This window comes from Eufriesea mexicana, unplaced genomic scaffold, assembly GCF_001483705.2.
Source record: "Eufriesea mexicana isolate 0111107269 unplaced genomic scaffold, ASM148370v2 scaffold1824, whole genome shotgun sequence".
In the NCBI taxonomy this organism is placed as follows: Eukaryota; Metazoa; Arthropoda; class Insecta; order Hymenoptera; family Apidae; genus Eufriesea; species Eufriesea mexicana.
The window spans coordinates 952,999-968,379 of NW_016909928.1; the positions used below are offsets into that span (position 1 = coordinate 952,999).

Sequence of the window (15,381 nt, forward strand, 5' to 3'; positions counted from 1 at the left end):
CGTGGTAAATTTGCATCGTCCTTGTTACTTTCTTTTACTTTCTTTTATTTTCTTTTTCCCTTTTCTGTTTCTATATTGCCCATTCTCAGTGAAAAGTAATCCCACAGACCGGTCTTTACACAGGGTGTGAGTGTAATTCTAATGTCATCGGACATGACACGAGTTTTCTGAAAATAAATTAATTCCGTTTGAAAGAAAATTGGGGGAAATTGCAAATAAATTTTCTAATCGAAGCTTTGTTTTTGAAAAAATCAATCTTCAAAAGATCTTTCGGTATTCGTGTATTTTATGAGAAATTTGTTATGTCTGTGTCTACGTTAGTTGATATTGTTGTACATAATTCTTAAATTTTAAATTTCTAATATGATCTTTAAATTTTGAGTTTTCACTAATACGTATATTTTAAACATTAGATACCACTGAATATCAATGAATTCATGCAAAGAAATTTTAGGATTCTGTTAAAAAAAGTGCGCATTGAAATTGTATCTGTGAAAAAATATTTTAAATTCAAGATTTTTGTCAATTATTTATTTTTCTGACTTTACTCGAAATGCTATTTTGATTCATCTGAGAGTTTTAGTTGTTAAATACATCATCTATGTGATAGGAAATTTGAGATATTTTATTCTACTGATTTCTTTAGAAATATGTTATTAGTATTAGGATACTTAGTATCTAAGAAGTGGGAGAAAAACAAAATTGGCATAAATTTTATTTTATTTTAAACTTGAATTATTTAATTCTATTTTATCGAGTGTTTTACAATACAAAATGATTTTCTTCAATTTGTGAACCTCCCAAATAACAATTATCGTTTTTAAAATGTGCAAATCACTTCTGTATAACACTCTCGCTACAGTATCATTTCTATAAACTGTACATATCTCTATTTCAATCTTAATTACACTTTTGTGTTTTTAATAAGGATAATCTTCATAGCCAAAAATTAAATATCGACCATGCCATTTTCTCTTCTCCATTTTCTTTTTACTATTTGTTACAGCCAGTAAAATGTTAATAAATCTTATTATTCTTTGCTTTAACTAACGTTCAAAATTATGATCTTTAAGGTTACATTGGAAAATAATAATATAAATGACGAATGGTCATCGTCATGAATTTTACAAATCTCATATTTTGGAACAATCCTATAATATTTGCCCTAATATTTGTAGGCATGTTTATAGCCAGTAGAATACAGTCGTTGATGAAAATATTTGAACCCTTGTATCCTAAAATAACCAATTTTTTGAGACGAAGAAATTACGAAAAAAGAATTCGAAGATTTAAAAATTTTTAGAATTATCGCTATTTGTAAGGCTAAAATATTTGAAATAAATCTGAAAAATAAATCTAAAGTCACAAAATTATCACGGATATATTCGAACATGGATAATTCAAAAAAAGAAGGAAAAGGAAAATATACTTTGCAAATTTGTAATATATTAAATATTTGCATTAAAGTTGAAAATTAAAAATAACTCTGCACCTAAGGCAAGATAAACGAGTTGAAAAATTGAGAAAAAATTTAACAGTAAATACAAAATTTGTGCAATTTGTGGAAAATATTCAGTTTGAACGTACCTTTTACCGAAAGCATGAAAGTATTCAAAAGTGTGAATTATTTTCGTATTAATTCGTGTTAATATTTCTTTGAATCAGTTTTGGACTTAACCCTTTGCTCCCTTCAGTCACTATTTGATAAAATTTCGAAGCTCGATATTAATTAATATGTCAAATTTCAGATAATGGTATGCGAGGTATCGAAATCAAATAATTCTACGTGTTAATTATCACACGACTTCTTATTCACTGCTGAGAAAAATATCGTCAGCTTTGTAACAGAAAATCTTTGAACTCCTATTCTCCTTTAGCCAAAAAATCGTCGAGTGTAAAGGATTAATTGCAATATTGATTTCCCTTTATTCGATTAATTTTCTGATCTCCATAAATTGGCATATTTCAATAAATTTTCTTATGTTCTCGATATTTGATTTTATTTCAGATGCGAAAATTAAATTTTATATTTCATATTTATTTTTATTAAATTTATTTCAATTACTTTTTACTACGAATGTCGATGATCTCGAAATTTAAAAAAATTTTTTAAATCTTCGTGTTTTAGATTTGTGAACAATTCATTTGTTCAAAAATTGTGGAAACATTTTGAAATATTGGGGAAAAAAAGAAATTCATGCAAGATCGAAGAAATATCGAAATATGACAAAGTTTTGTATTCTTTTTGTTGAAATTTATATTAACGAACAGCAGAATTATATTTCATTTACATTCTAACGTCAATATGCTGTTTCTTTTTCAATTCCACGTATCATTTATTTATTTATTAATACCACGTTACTTTTTTAATTCTAATTGTAGGTTGTAGGTAATATTCATGAGTACATATGCTTACTATGCATAATAATATGCATATTCTTGAGTAACTCTATATTTTTTAGATAAATTCTAGTCTTATGTTCTTCCACATATATGTGGAAGATATTCATTATATATATGTTATAACATTAAGAAGATATAACATTATATATATGTTAGTAAAGATATTCTTTAAAGATATCTTTTACTAACATATTCAAAAAGACGCACATTTTAGGGAATTTTTCTCAAGAAAATTATGAGATAAATAGACATGAGAGTTTACATTTTTATTTATTCATATTTGGGGAATATTCGTTATCTTTTCCTGATATAAAATAATGAAAATTGAAATTTATTAATTCTTTTTACGACAAGAAGTGTTGAAAACGTTCTTGTTATTACTAAATGCAATTATACATACTAAATGACGAGTTGGTGCAATTTTCATTGGTGTTTTCTATATTTATTTTTTAAATATTCACGATATCCATTTCGTGGAATTTCATGGCTGAAAGTCAGAAAGAGGTTTTAGTTAAATACGCGTTTGTTCAACGAAATTTCAATATTATTTTTTTATTAAATGATGCAGTAACACTACACACTTACAGTGACCAGTCAAAAGATCCTTTTTAAATTTTTAATCAAAGATTATGCATTTTTATTTCTTTTGTGACTTGTTTCAACGATCTTTTCATGATATAGTTATCTTTGACAAACGTTGAGAAACAAAGTAACGATTTGCGAATTTTTGTATATTCTTTATAAGGAAAATATTCGAAGGAAACTTATTGTTTATTAATATATTTCTTCGTGGTATTTCTAATTTTAGTACATACAAGTTATTCTATTTATCTCGAGCACACGTAACATCTCTGTTATTTCTGATGATACAAAAATTAGGTACGGGAAAGGTTGCATAGTTCCACGAGGTGAAAATAACAGTAGAAGAAAATAATTTTTCCAAGGTCATTTAAGCCGAAATTTCAAACTCGTTAATTTTTTAACCCATTTGCATCATGGCTCTACTTAAGGTGCCGTGTTCAGGCATCAGCGACGTTCAACTGACGACTAGCCCGTATCACCGCGCGCGTATCAGCACCTACTTATAATGACAGTTAAAAGGATTTTCACGACAAAAGTAAAACTTGTTAAGAATATAATGAACCGATGTAAATGAGATGCTCGCAAAAGGGGTTAAACGTGATCTGTGGTATAGGAAGAATATTCAGCAACTGGTAATGGAAAAAGTCAGCTCGCGGATTATTCCGCGCTCGGTGATAGACGACAGTCGTAGCTCGCGGAATATTCCGCGCTCGGTGATAGACGATAGTCGTGGTTCGAGGAATATTCCGCGCTTGGATGCAAATGTGTTAATACTTTACTTATTGACGTAATAAATTTGTAATTACAAATATCTGAAAGACTGTCAAGTGTCTACCCCACAACAAAAGTAAAACTTGTTAAGAATATAATGAACCCATATAGATGAGATACTCACAAAAGGGATCAAACGTGATCTGTAGCATATGAAGAATATTTAGCAACTGGTAATGGAAAAAGTCAGCTCGCGGATTATTCCGCGCTCGGTGATAGGCGACAGTCGTAGCTCGCGGAATATTCCGCGCTTGGATGTAAATGGGTCAAATGGAACTGTATATTTTCGAAATAATTTTAACGAAATAATATTATTACGTGAATGAAAATTTCTATACTTAATTATATATATCGGAACATAAAGAAAAAGAATAAAGTTCGCAAATGATTATCTGGTTTCTCAAATTTTGTCACTCGGAGTATAATCATGTTTTCAATATACAGGGTGTTCCAGCAACGGTAGTACAACCGGGAAGGTGGTTATTCTACGTGCAGAATCGAATCGAAAAAAAAAGAATAAAATTTTTTCATTTGAAGCTTCGTTTTTCAGAAAATCGATTTTGGATATTCACCGAGTACGCGTGCACTTAACCCTTTGCACTCGGCGATTTTTTCGTTTCAGGAAACTAGTAATTCGAAGACTTTCTGCCATAAGGTCGACGATATTTTTAACCCTTTCGCTACTGCGGGTGACTATAGTCACTGGCCACGAGACGCCATATACACACGACGGGTGATTATAGTCACCGGCCACAAAAATTGAGTAAAAATTAAAACAAGTGTTACCGTTCCTCTTCGCAAAGAATTGTAAGCGCTATTGCGATGGTCGGTCTTTCCCCTTTTTTGTTTTCCTTCAAAAGATTTGACCTCGAATGCTAAAGACTTCACGATCTTAATGTTTCCATCATTGGCACGACGCCTCGTAGCGAAAGGGACAAAGCGGCAAATAAGAAATCGTATGCAATTTAAGAATTAGAATTATTTTACTTCGATATTCCACGCATCGTTGCATAATTGTAAATTTGATATATTAACGTCCATCCTTAGAATCTGATTAAATGGCGACTGAGAGACGCCTCTCTCGTGCAAAGGGTTAACTTTGGCTAAGGCGGAGGATCATCTGTAGTCGATTTTCTTAACAACGAAGCTTCGAGTGAAAAAATTTTATTCTCTATTTTCCATTTGTTTTTTCATGTAGAATCAGTTCCTTCCCGGTTGTACTATCGTTCCTGAGCCACCCTGTATATTTTTCTTTCTTCTATTTCTATTTTCCTATTTCGTTTCTTCTGAGATTCATAGATAGTCTGTTTCGTTGAGAAATTTATGTGCTTCAATAACGTACCAAAAAGATGTAAGGGCAATAAAGCCAGCAAAATCTGTTTCCAGAAAAATTCGTTCTAAGAAGTATGTTCGTGGAAAAGTTGCAATGGCGAAACCTATAATCTCTATAAAATACGTTGGGCAGGAAGGAGATATCTACTATTATTTTCCAATTGTACGAAAGACTATTATTTTTTATTTTTTGCTCGTATTCGAATTTGAAGAAACGAAGAAATGAATTCTTTTATTTTTTCCTAAAAATTATTTCCTTCGTTTATTATCACTCGTATTAATCCTTGCACCACGATGACGAGTCTATTTCGTTGTCAATGTTTCGTGTCAACTGCCACGCTTATCTGTTACCTTTGTCATGTGACCAAAATTATATTTAACGTGTTTTAATCATGCGCAAAATTTGAGGCAATTCTAAAATTTCTTTATAACTTTGTCCTGAATGGAATAGACATAGTAGTTAACTAAAATTAAATACTTTTTCAATACGCAATATTTTATAGTCAATTGATAGTGCAGGGGGTTAAACTGGTTCTCATCTGCACTCACAGTACCAGTTATAAGATATTGTCAGTTATAAAGAAAAATAATGTTTATTTATGAATTAATTATTTAAATGGTTCTTTAAAAATAGGTATATAGTATAAAAATCGGTAAATTTACTAGAAAATAAACAATTTTATTTTTTAAAGCTCTATGCTCTCGTTTTATCTTTTCATGTGGGTTATATTATTGTTACGACCACACCCTGTGATACGAATAAGGTTTGCATTCTGACGAAATACATGCGTAATAGTAAATTTAATTGCAGAAAGATGCAGGTATAATATTTCAATATTTATTCTCATTACATTGTTATGACATTTGTATGATTTAATCGCGTAATTATATATATTTTATTGATCAAATAATATTTTATCAATTGACGATTATCTCTTATCGTGTCTCCATGTGAGTGATACGAACGATAGATGTATCAAAATTACTATTACGTATACTTTCAATAATTTTTCACAGATAATTTTTGATTTTAGTTCCCAATTTTTGTTTCTTATTAACCTGTTAACTAGTAACTTAACTTGTCAACCGAATTTTTAATACCTTCATCACGATTTATTTAATTAAGGATATTTCTTTTCTAATAATTATTGCTAATAACTATTAGAAAATGATGTTGCAATATTTACATCTATAATAATTAAAATGAATTAATTCACTTTTATTAATAGACAGCGTATATTTATTCAAATACATATTTTTACAGGAAATGGATGAAGTTATGGAACCTGTATAAAAATTCGTTTTCTTATTAAAAAGTTTTAAACATATAGTTTTTATTTCGCGTATTTTTTATACACTACTAACGTTTCGCATAAGAGCACATTTTTTAGTTAATCAACAAGTTAATTAATTAATTGATCTTATCAAAAAATATAAAAAATATACCCGGTGATTTTGAACAAAAGATAAGACACGAATGTCATTTTCATGATCATTAAGATTTATACAAATGAATGAATTACGTAGCAGTGAATAATGAATTAAAACATTTATATAAATATTTTAGATACATATCTCATTTCTTACAAATTATACATAAATTCAAATTCTATTACAAAGACGTTGTCACTTTAATTCCTTGTGACCCGTAATTATTTAAAAAATTTTTTTTAGTATGACTATAATTATCTTTAGCGTATAGTCTGGTAGGTTCGTACCGAAATCAAAGAAATTGGGAAAAGATGAAAACGTTTATCAGTTTAATCTCTAATAAAAATAAAAAATAAATTTGTTATATAAGCTTTGTTCAATTATACTGAATATAGGGCTCCAGAGAGTTAGTGTAGTTAGTCTGAAATTGGCGTTTAAAATTGGTAAAATTTAAATGTAAAATATCGACGAGCTACAAAAAATTCTGACATAGTATTGATTTAAATTTATATTACATTTAAATATGCTCTTATAACGTTTTATGAAGAAAAATTTTTATTAGAAAAATCGTTTCCAGTTAATAAATTCATTTTAACCGAAAATAGACGCAATTTTACAGTTGGTAAATTTTCTTACATGGACTTGTCTTACAAGGAGAATGCAAGTCCTTCGAGTCACAGATTTAGTTGAAACTTTGCAGGTTAGTAGATTTAATCGTCCAGAAACTACTCAATAGTTTTTGAGATATTTGTGATTAAATCTTTATTATTCTTAACTAGAGATTTCTTCCGAATAGTTATCGATAGTTATCAAGTGGCACTATGGCCTAACGGCACTTGATAAATATTCGACATAAATCTGTAATTAAGGCAATAATAAAACTCTAATCATAAATATCTCGAAAACTATCGAGTAGTTGCCTTTATAATGACATATTTTCTTAAACTGGATGACTACATCTACAAACCTGCAAAGTTTTAACTAAATCTGTGACCCGAAGGACTTGCACTCTCCTTGTTAGATACATTTTGCATATATTTTGAATATTTTAACATATCATACCTGTATAAAGATCTATTTGCTGTCTATTTATCGATTCTCGATGCGGAGGAAAATTTTTGATGGAAAAAATAATTTAGTTAACAGGTTAAAATTACTGTCCCACATTTCCTCTTTTACTTTTTACTTTTGTGAATGAACTTGCGCTTGCTAATTGTTATCTTTCGCGTTCCTTGAACTACATTACTACACGCTATCTAGATTATCTCGTATTATTCCAGAAGAAACTTCATTTCGAAGTTACCACATTCTTTTTCATTTTTCTCGAAACTTACTCCATGTTCTTATTTTCTTATTTTCTTATTATCTTTCCCTCGTTTTTTCTCTGCCCGTAATTATCATTTCCAGCTGCTACAGTTTCTCATATTCATTTCTTCATCTTTCAGTAATTCGTCATGCTCGTTTTTTTTGTTTTTGTCAGTTCTTATTCTCGTTTATGGTTTTAGTTCACGAGCTAATTTCATGTTCTTTTTCACTCATGCGTCTCTCTCGTTCTTTTTCTCATCTTATTTATTTTTCTAGCTCTATTATAATTCTATTACTCCATTTGGTCGGTCCTGTTAGGTAACAGATCATTAATTATATTTATTTTCTTCCCGCTTGCCCATTTTGTCTTTAATTACCTGTAATTACCTGCTGTTCTTTCCAATCCTTCGTTATGACGCAGTTGGACAAGCACTATATTTACGGTGATTTGAACTGTAACCGTATATACTTTTTCACGGATAAAGGAAAGAAAAGTTTTAGTATCGGAAGCCTAATTAAATATTATTAAATCGTACTATATTTCATCTCCTATGATGTTTAATAGTTTTTAATAATATGTTTATGTTTGCTTAACAATATTTTGCAATATTTGAAAATATTTAACGATATTTGACAATGTTCGACAATATTTGACAATATTCAATAATATTTGATAATATTTAACGATATTTAACAATATTCAACAATATTTGACAATATTTAACGATATTTGACAATATTTAACGATATTTGACAATATTTGATAATATTTAACGATATTTGACAATATTTAACGATATTTGACAATATTCAACAATATTTGACAATATTTTACAATATTTGACAATATTTCATGATATTTAACAATATTCGATAATATTTGACAATATTCAATGATATTTGACAATATTTGACAATATTTGAGAATATTTCATGATATTTGTCAATATTCAACAATATTTGACAATATTCAGTAATATTTGATAATATTTAACGATATTTAACAATATTCAACAATATTTGACAATATTTGACAATATTTAATGATATTTGACAATATTTAACGATATTTGACAATATTCAACAACATTTGACAATGTTCAATGATACTTGACAATATTTAATGATATTCGACAATATTCAATAATATTTGACAGTAGTCAATAATATGTGACAATATTTAATAATATTTTGCAATATTTAACGACATTTTGCAATACTTAATAATAATATGGAATTACATAATACTTTTTACCGCCTATCGATTTTCTACCATTTCTGCTTCCTATGTTGTTCCTTAACCTCACTTTCCTATTTCTACTTAAATCTTCGTTATTTCTAATTTTTCTCTTTTTACTATACTTGGATGTTGCACTAAATCCTTGACCTTCTTCCCTTATTTCTTTTTTACTCTATTTTCAACTATGTAGTAATTTTGCGCTCCTTTTTATTCTTCGTTATTTGTCCTGGATTTTCAAATTCTGCTTTTATTATTATTGTTACGAAACATCCGATTAAATATTGCATTTGAAATTGCAGTTCGTAATTACATTCTTCGTACTAAAATTTATTTATAAAAATTACAAGAGAAAATTGAGGCGTTTCAATATTCATGCAAAGTTCATTGCAAATATTGAGGTTAGGTTTATGGACGACTACTCTAATGGCTTTTCGTAGCGGAAAGATTAATGTTTCACTAACTACCGTATTCTAAATTCCATTTATTTTCACTTTAAAATTTCTGTTTCATTTATCTCATAATTTTTGTCCGTTTCTTTTCACCACGACGTCTCTCAGACTAATATTATGATTCATTATAAATAACAGTTTTTATGCATTTCCAGTCCATTGTCCACGCATGAAACTATAATAAAATATCTCGTTTACTCTCGTAGTATGCACCCATCGATTCCCTGCTTTTTCGTACCGTGTTTCATTTCTTGCCTAACTAGGAAGCTGGTTCTTCCAAAAAATCTTGACAATCATGTACCATCATCGGTAGGTGCACTTGGGGGAGGGAATAGCAGTTTGCGAGGAACAACTAAGGGCTGTGAAATGGAGTGATTACAGAAAATTGACCCGTGGTCTAGCTGCAATTTTGTTCAGTCCCACCGAGTTGGCCACCTGCTCGGTCACAGGACAACGATGGAGCCGAGCTGGAACTGCCACTGAAAGACCGGTGAAACCAGCGCTAGATAAGGCCAAAGTACAGGCTATCATATGTAAGTAACATTTATCGTATTTCTTTAGCACATTCGTAAAGTATTGAGTCACTCTTCATTTTACTAGGTTGTGTGACATGAAATGTCGTTTTTTCGAAACAACGTACATTTAATTATGAAAATTTATACACCACTGCATTCCGATATATTGAAATATGTTATATGCAATACTAATTATCGATTACCACGCTGTTGACTTAGTCGTTGAAAATTATGTCAAGTTGAAATTCTGCTGCATATAGTTATCTTCTATTACTATATCTTATCATTGTTTGGTAAATTTATCGAGTATAGAGAGACGTCCATTCGTATTATTCGATTTATATTTCACTGTGAAATTTTTGAAATTTGTGCAATTTAAAATTATTAGTCAAGAAGATGTTTTAATTTGAATATTGCTATATAATCATCATTATATATTATCATTCTTATTAATAACATAATTTCTGTAAATAAGGTTAGGTTAACGACATTCAAACTAAAATATGTTCTGAACTTTTCGATATACAGGAATTAGTACCTTTTTGAGAAAACACCGAGTTTCATAGACGAATACGTTAAAAACATAACCTCTACGCGTTCTGCTACAGAAAAACTAATTTTATCATTTTATATTCCCATTCGTACCAGACAGTTCTTGCTTGAAACATTTTTAAAATAAAATAAGTAGTTCATAAATGATTCGCATTTATCGATAAAAATTGAACACTCCACTTATACAAAGTGAATCACGATATTTGACAACGCGAAATATTTAAAAAAATATTTACAGTACAAAAAAATGTTTTATATAAAATTTGCATAATTTCAAAAGAAATATTCTGTATTGTAATCAATATTATGTTGTTTTGCTTTTTTTAAATCAAAGTATGAAGACCATTAACATATTTTTTTTCTTTGCTTGATGTTCTTTCCTAATTCGGATAAAGCATAAAATTCTGTATAAGAAAGTATTATACCAAATAGGGTCTAAAATTAATAATTATCGAAATATTCCGAAATTAATTATCGCTTATTAGTAATCATACTAATTCAACGAGACTATTGTCACGATGAAATAGCAAAATAACATGAAACTGATTATACCACTGAATGTCCAGCTCGAAACTGTGCAATTACCATCCAAAACGTATTTTTATATAATAAGTATTTTTGAAGATATTTTCAGTCGACACGTTGCATGACTCACCCTGTATATTACGCCTTACAGTATCCATAAGGTTACAAAAATCATTATCATAAAGAAAAGAAAGGTGTGTTATCTAGGGATAGATTATCTAGGAATAGATTATTAAAATATATTAGGGAGCAAAGCAAGAAAACGTTAAATAAGTTTCAACGAATTACTGTTGCATAATTGCAAGTCGAAGGAATACTATAATGACTAGAATGGAAAATTCGGAGTATAACGTATTACGTATTATCATACTGCCTATGCGGCACGGAACGTGTTAAAAATTTATTCTGTTTACTTCTTAGAAATAGTACCGTGCATAGTTCAAAGAGTGATCGACAGATGGCGCACCGGTCTACGTTCTCGTATATGATCATGAGAAATAAAGTACGCGTGTTTTACTTATTGGCCGAAGCAACAGCGCGCGTCAGTGTTGCCAACGTGTCTTTGGGAGCCTGGTGGGGAAATTAGGTGTGAGCGAACTACAGCGAGATCTCGAATTCGCGGGAAATTGGTTTCAAGGTTCCTTGCGGACAGCAGTGAATGTACTATGCGCATAATATACAGTACACGTGTAACGTAATATGTTATTATACGAGTTATTTATCGTTGCTAATAACTAATAATTAAGTTCAGCACAATCTATAATACAATCGATCTTTTCTAGTCTAATCTTCTGCATTCATATAGAATATCGTTTATCGTTATCAATTTATTTTAAATTTATAAATACCATCGGTACTAGAATTTTCAAAAAATCTTTGAAATTATTAGATACTGTCTTAATCAAGATATTTTATTAATAAAATATCCTCCTTGCTACTTTTGTGTCTCTTATGTAATAGGTACAAAAGGTTTTGACAAACTATAGTGAAAGAAAATTTACCTAACCTAAAATTTTTATTTTAATGAAGGTTTGCATGTATGTAGAGTATAATGAATTACACAAAGAGACATTTTTTTATCCTCACATGATAAAGTTAGTCCTCAAAATTGAAGTACTTTTTCGCGTTTTGAGTACAACTTTGCCTTGCTATTTTTTACTATAGGGTGATACAGAAATAAAAATCTAACATTTTTTATACGAAAAATTTTACCATGACCTGCATCATTACAAGTGTAAAGCTTGAAAATTCGAGTATCGTTTCATTTGTTTAAAGTAATATTCAATTAAAAACCAAATTTTCTTTTAATATAGGGTGGCAATTTTTTACTCACTATAGGTAATGGAAGTGCGTTCATATCTGTTGCTACTTACTTTCTGTATTATCTGGTTTTACATACTATAAATAAATTCATTCGTTGAACTATTGTAGGTGCTTGAAAAAAGTAAAAGAAAAGAATTTCTGTAAAATCAAAAGGACTGAGAAATGGCGGTAAAATTTGGTTCTCTCATTTGCATAATAGTTTCGAGATATGACATTAACGTACAACAGGAGTACGTTCCACTTGTATTCTAGCGCGGATTGTTTCGTTATTAATTCCACGTGCATTTCACGTATTCATTAACAGTATTACTCGTAATTATAGTTCCAAATTGCAGGACTATGATTGCATACGTTCCTGGAACGGTCACGATTAAACAGGATGTTTCAGCTTAAGGTGATCACCTGAATATCTTTTTTCATATCCTAACCTTGGATATAATACTAAGCATTTTATTTCAATTGTTAAAAGAAGAAAATAATACTATAGAAGAAAACCTTTTCCTCGTTCGAAAATTTATATTTACGATAAATTTTGTAGATTTTTCCTAGGGTAAAAGAATTACAGAAAAATTGAAAATATATCCTAATCATTGGTGTAACGTTATTTCGATATTTCTGTTGGAAATTTAGTTAAAATTTGATACACGTGCATTAGGAGAAGCAATTTCTGTTTCATTTTAATACGGTCATTGATAATGGAAGATAAAACAAAATTTAAATTCCATGCCAAAGTTTAAAGTCTGAGGAAATGACATTTTATATACTCCAATCGAATGCTCTTATCATACTTAAATTTTATCGCGCTTATTTCAATTTTGAAGAATTTCGAATCACAGATAGAACACAGTAAATATCACTGCTAGGGAAAATTACGAATACACTGCTCGAATTTTTTATCTTCGAATATTTCATTTGGTTGAAATTTTTGAACGAAATTTTAAGCAGATAGGAAGATAGATTATTTTGATTCCAATTTTACCCTAATTAATTTGCGAAAATGAATGGAACGTTTATGAGGCATTTATGTCGAGATGAATATGGAACAATACCAGTGCAATAGCATAGAAATCAAATCAGGAAATTCATATCTATAATATATGTATGCCTATTATAATAAAATAATAATATCGTTTATTCCAAGAAATTATGCATCAGCGAATATTTCGTATAAATGGAATTGAGGCTATTAAATAGTATATACATTTTATTTCCCATAAATAAAAGTTGTTTTATTATCAGTGGAAACTTAGAATTAATAATCAAACTATAGATTCGATATTTTGTGGACTAGTATAAACTCTTTGAAGACAAATGTCACTAAATTTCGAATCGTATTGTTGAATAACCTAATTAAGAAGATATTCTCACGTGGAAATGACATTTTTAGTTAATTTTTGAGGTAAAAATTATTAGGTTATATCATAGATCAAGAAACTTACTATTTAACGTATATACGTTTAAATACATTCCAAAAAGATACAATATAATTTTTATCCAATTATATTTATTATTATGTAAGCTATTAAATATTTTTCTTACCGTTCTAATAAATTTTCAAGCTTCATTTTAATTTTAATTTTCAATTTAATTTTTAATTTAATGTTTAATTTAATTTTTAATTTTAGTTTATTTCGAATTTAATTTATTTCAATTTTTATCTTAAAATTGCTTTCATCTCCTTAACGACCATGTCCTTGTGAATTAAGATTTAGGATGATAAACGAGTAAGAAAATTCGAGTTTTTAATATATTATTTAAACAAATTAATTTTTCTTAAATATTACTATATAACTGCATTTTCCATTAAAAAGCTATATTTTGAAGACAAAATTTTTCTTCTGCTTCTTTTGATTCGAAAGATATTCCAAAAAATATATTTTTTACATCTAAATTGGGGGGCTAGTCATTCTTTTAATATAGATAATGACCGATAATAAAAAACTTCGCGTGAAATATTTTTTTAATAACTATCTCATATAAATTTCATCAAATTCGGTGTATGTTTTCTCGTAAGTCAAAAATCCAAAAGAGAAAATTTCATTTCTTATTTTATGTTGCATTAATTTGCATTATAATAATATAAAACTATTTTTATCAAAATAATAAAAAAACTAGATTTTTAAATTAACCATTCTCGTGTTAATACTGTTATAATATTATATAGAAATTCCCTTTATCGCGTGTTAACAACTGTATATATTCGTATTTCCTAAAATATCAATTACTTATAAATTTTGATTATTATTGTCATCACCATTATTATTATCGACATCATTATCATCATCATCATCATCATCATCATCATCATCATCATCATCATCATCATCATCATCACATTATCGACATCATTATCATCATCATCATCATCATCATCATCATCATTATCATCATCATCATCATTATCGACATCATTATCATCATCATCATCATCATCATCATCATCATCATCATCATTATCATCATCATCATCATTATCATCATCATCATCATCATCATCATCATCATCATCATCATCATCATCATCATCATCATCATCATCATATTTCAGATCTGAAAATTTGAATTCTCAGCATAGCTTTCGTTATGTCTAATAACAACTCAACCCTGTTTATACTTCCTTTTGTGTTAGTATTGTACATTTAACAAATTTCTGACAAAAAAGTACTTTTTGGTTGGATTTCTTCAAATTTTCGATATACTTAAAGAGTAAAAGTTGAAAAGGCTCAGTAATGAGGGACAATCTATACGATTATTAACAAGTTTGAACAGAAATACTGTATCATCAAGATCTTCTTATAACCGGAGTAATAATTTTAAGGATGAATCAGATGTGCTACGATTAACACGCGATTTACGCCTCTCGTTGAATCGATGGATATCCGGTGAGATACACGACACACGGAATTTCAAAATCATTATCCTATACAGGAAATGAATCAGGATATACTCGTAC

The 15,381-nt window shown here is 29.0% G+C and overlaps 1 protein-coding gene across 1 annotated transcript in view; it reads left to right on the forward strand.

Annotated features, from left to right (window-relative positions):
- LOC108549214 (uncharacterized) overlaps nt 1-15,381 on the forward strand; it is a 97,626-nt gene that overhangs the window by 26,643 nt on the left and 55,602 nt on the right. Inside the window, exons 7-8 of the mRNA XM_017902498.1 lie at nt 4,019-4,034; nt 9,827-10,046. Of these exons, the coding sequence (XP_017757987.1) occupies nt 4,019-4,034; nt 9,827-10,046 (236 nt within the window). The remainder of the gene's footprint in view (nt 1-4,018; nt 4,035-9,826; nt 10,047-15,381) is intronic.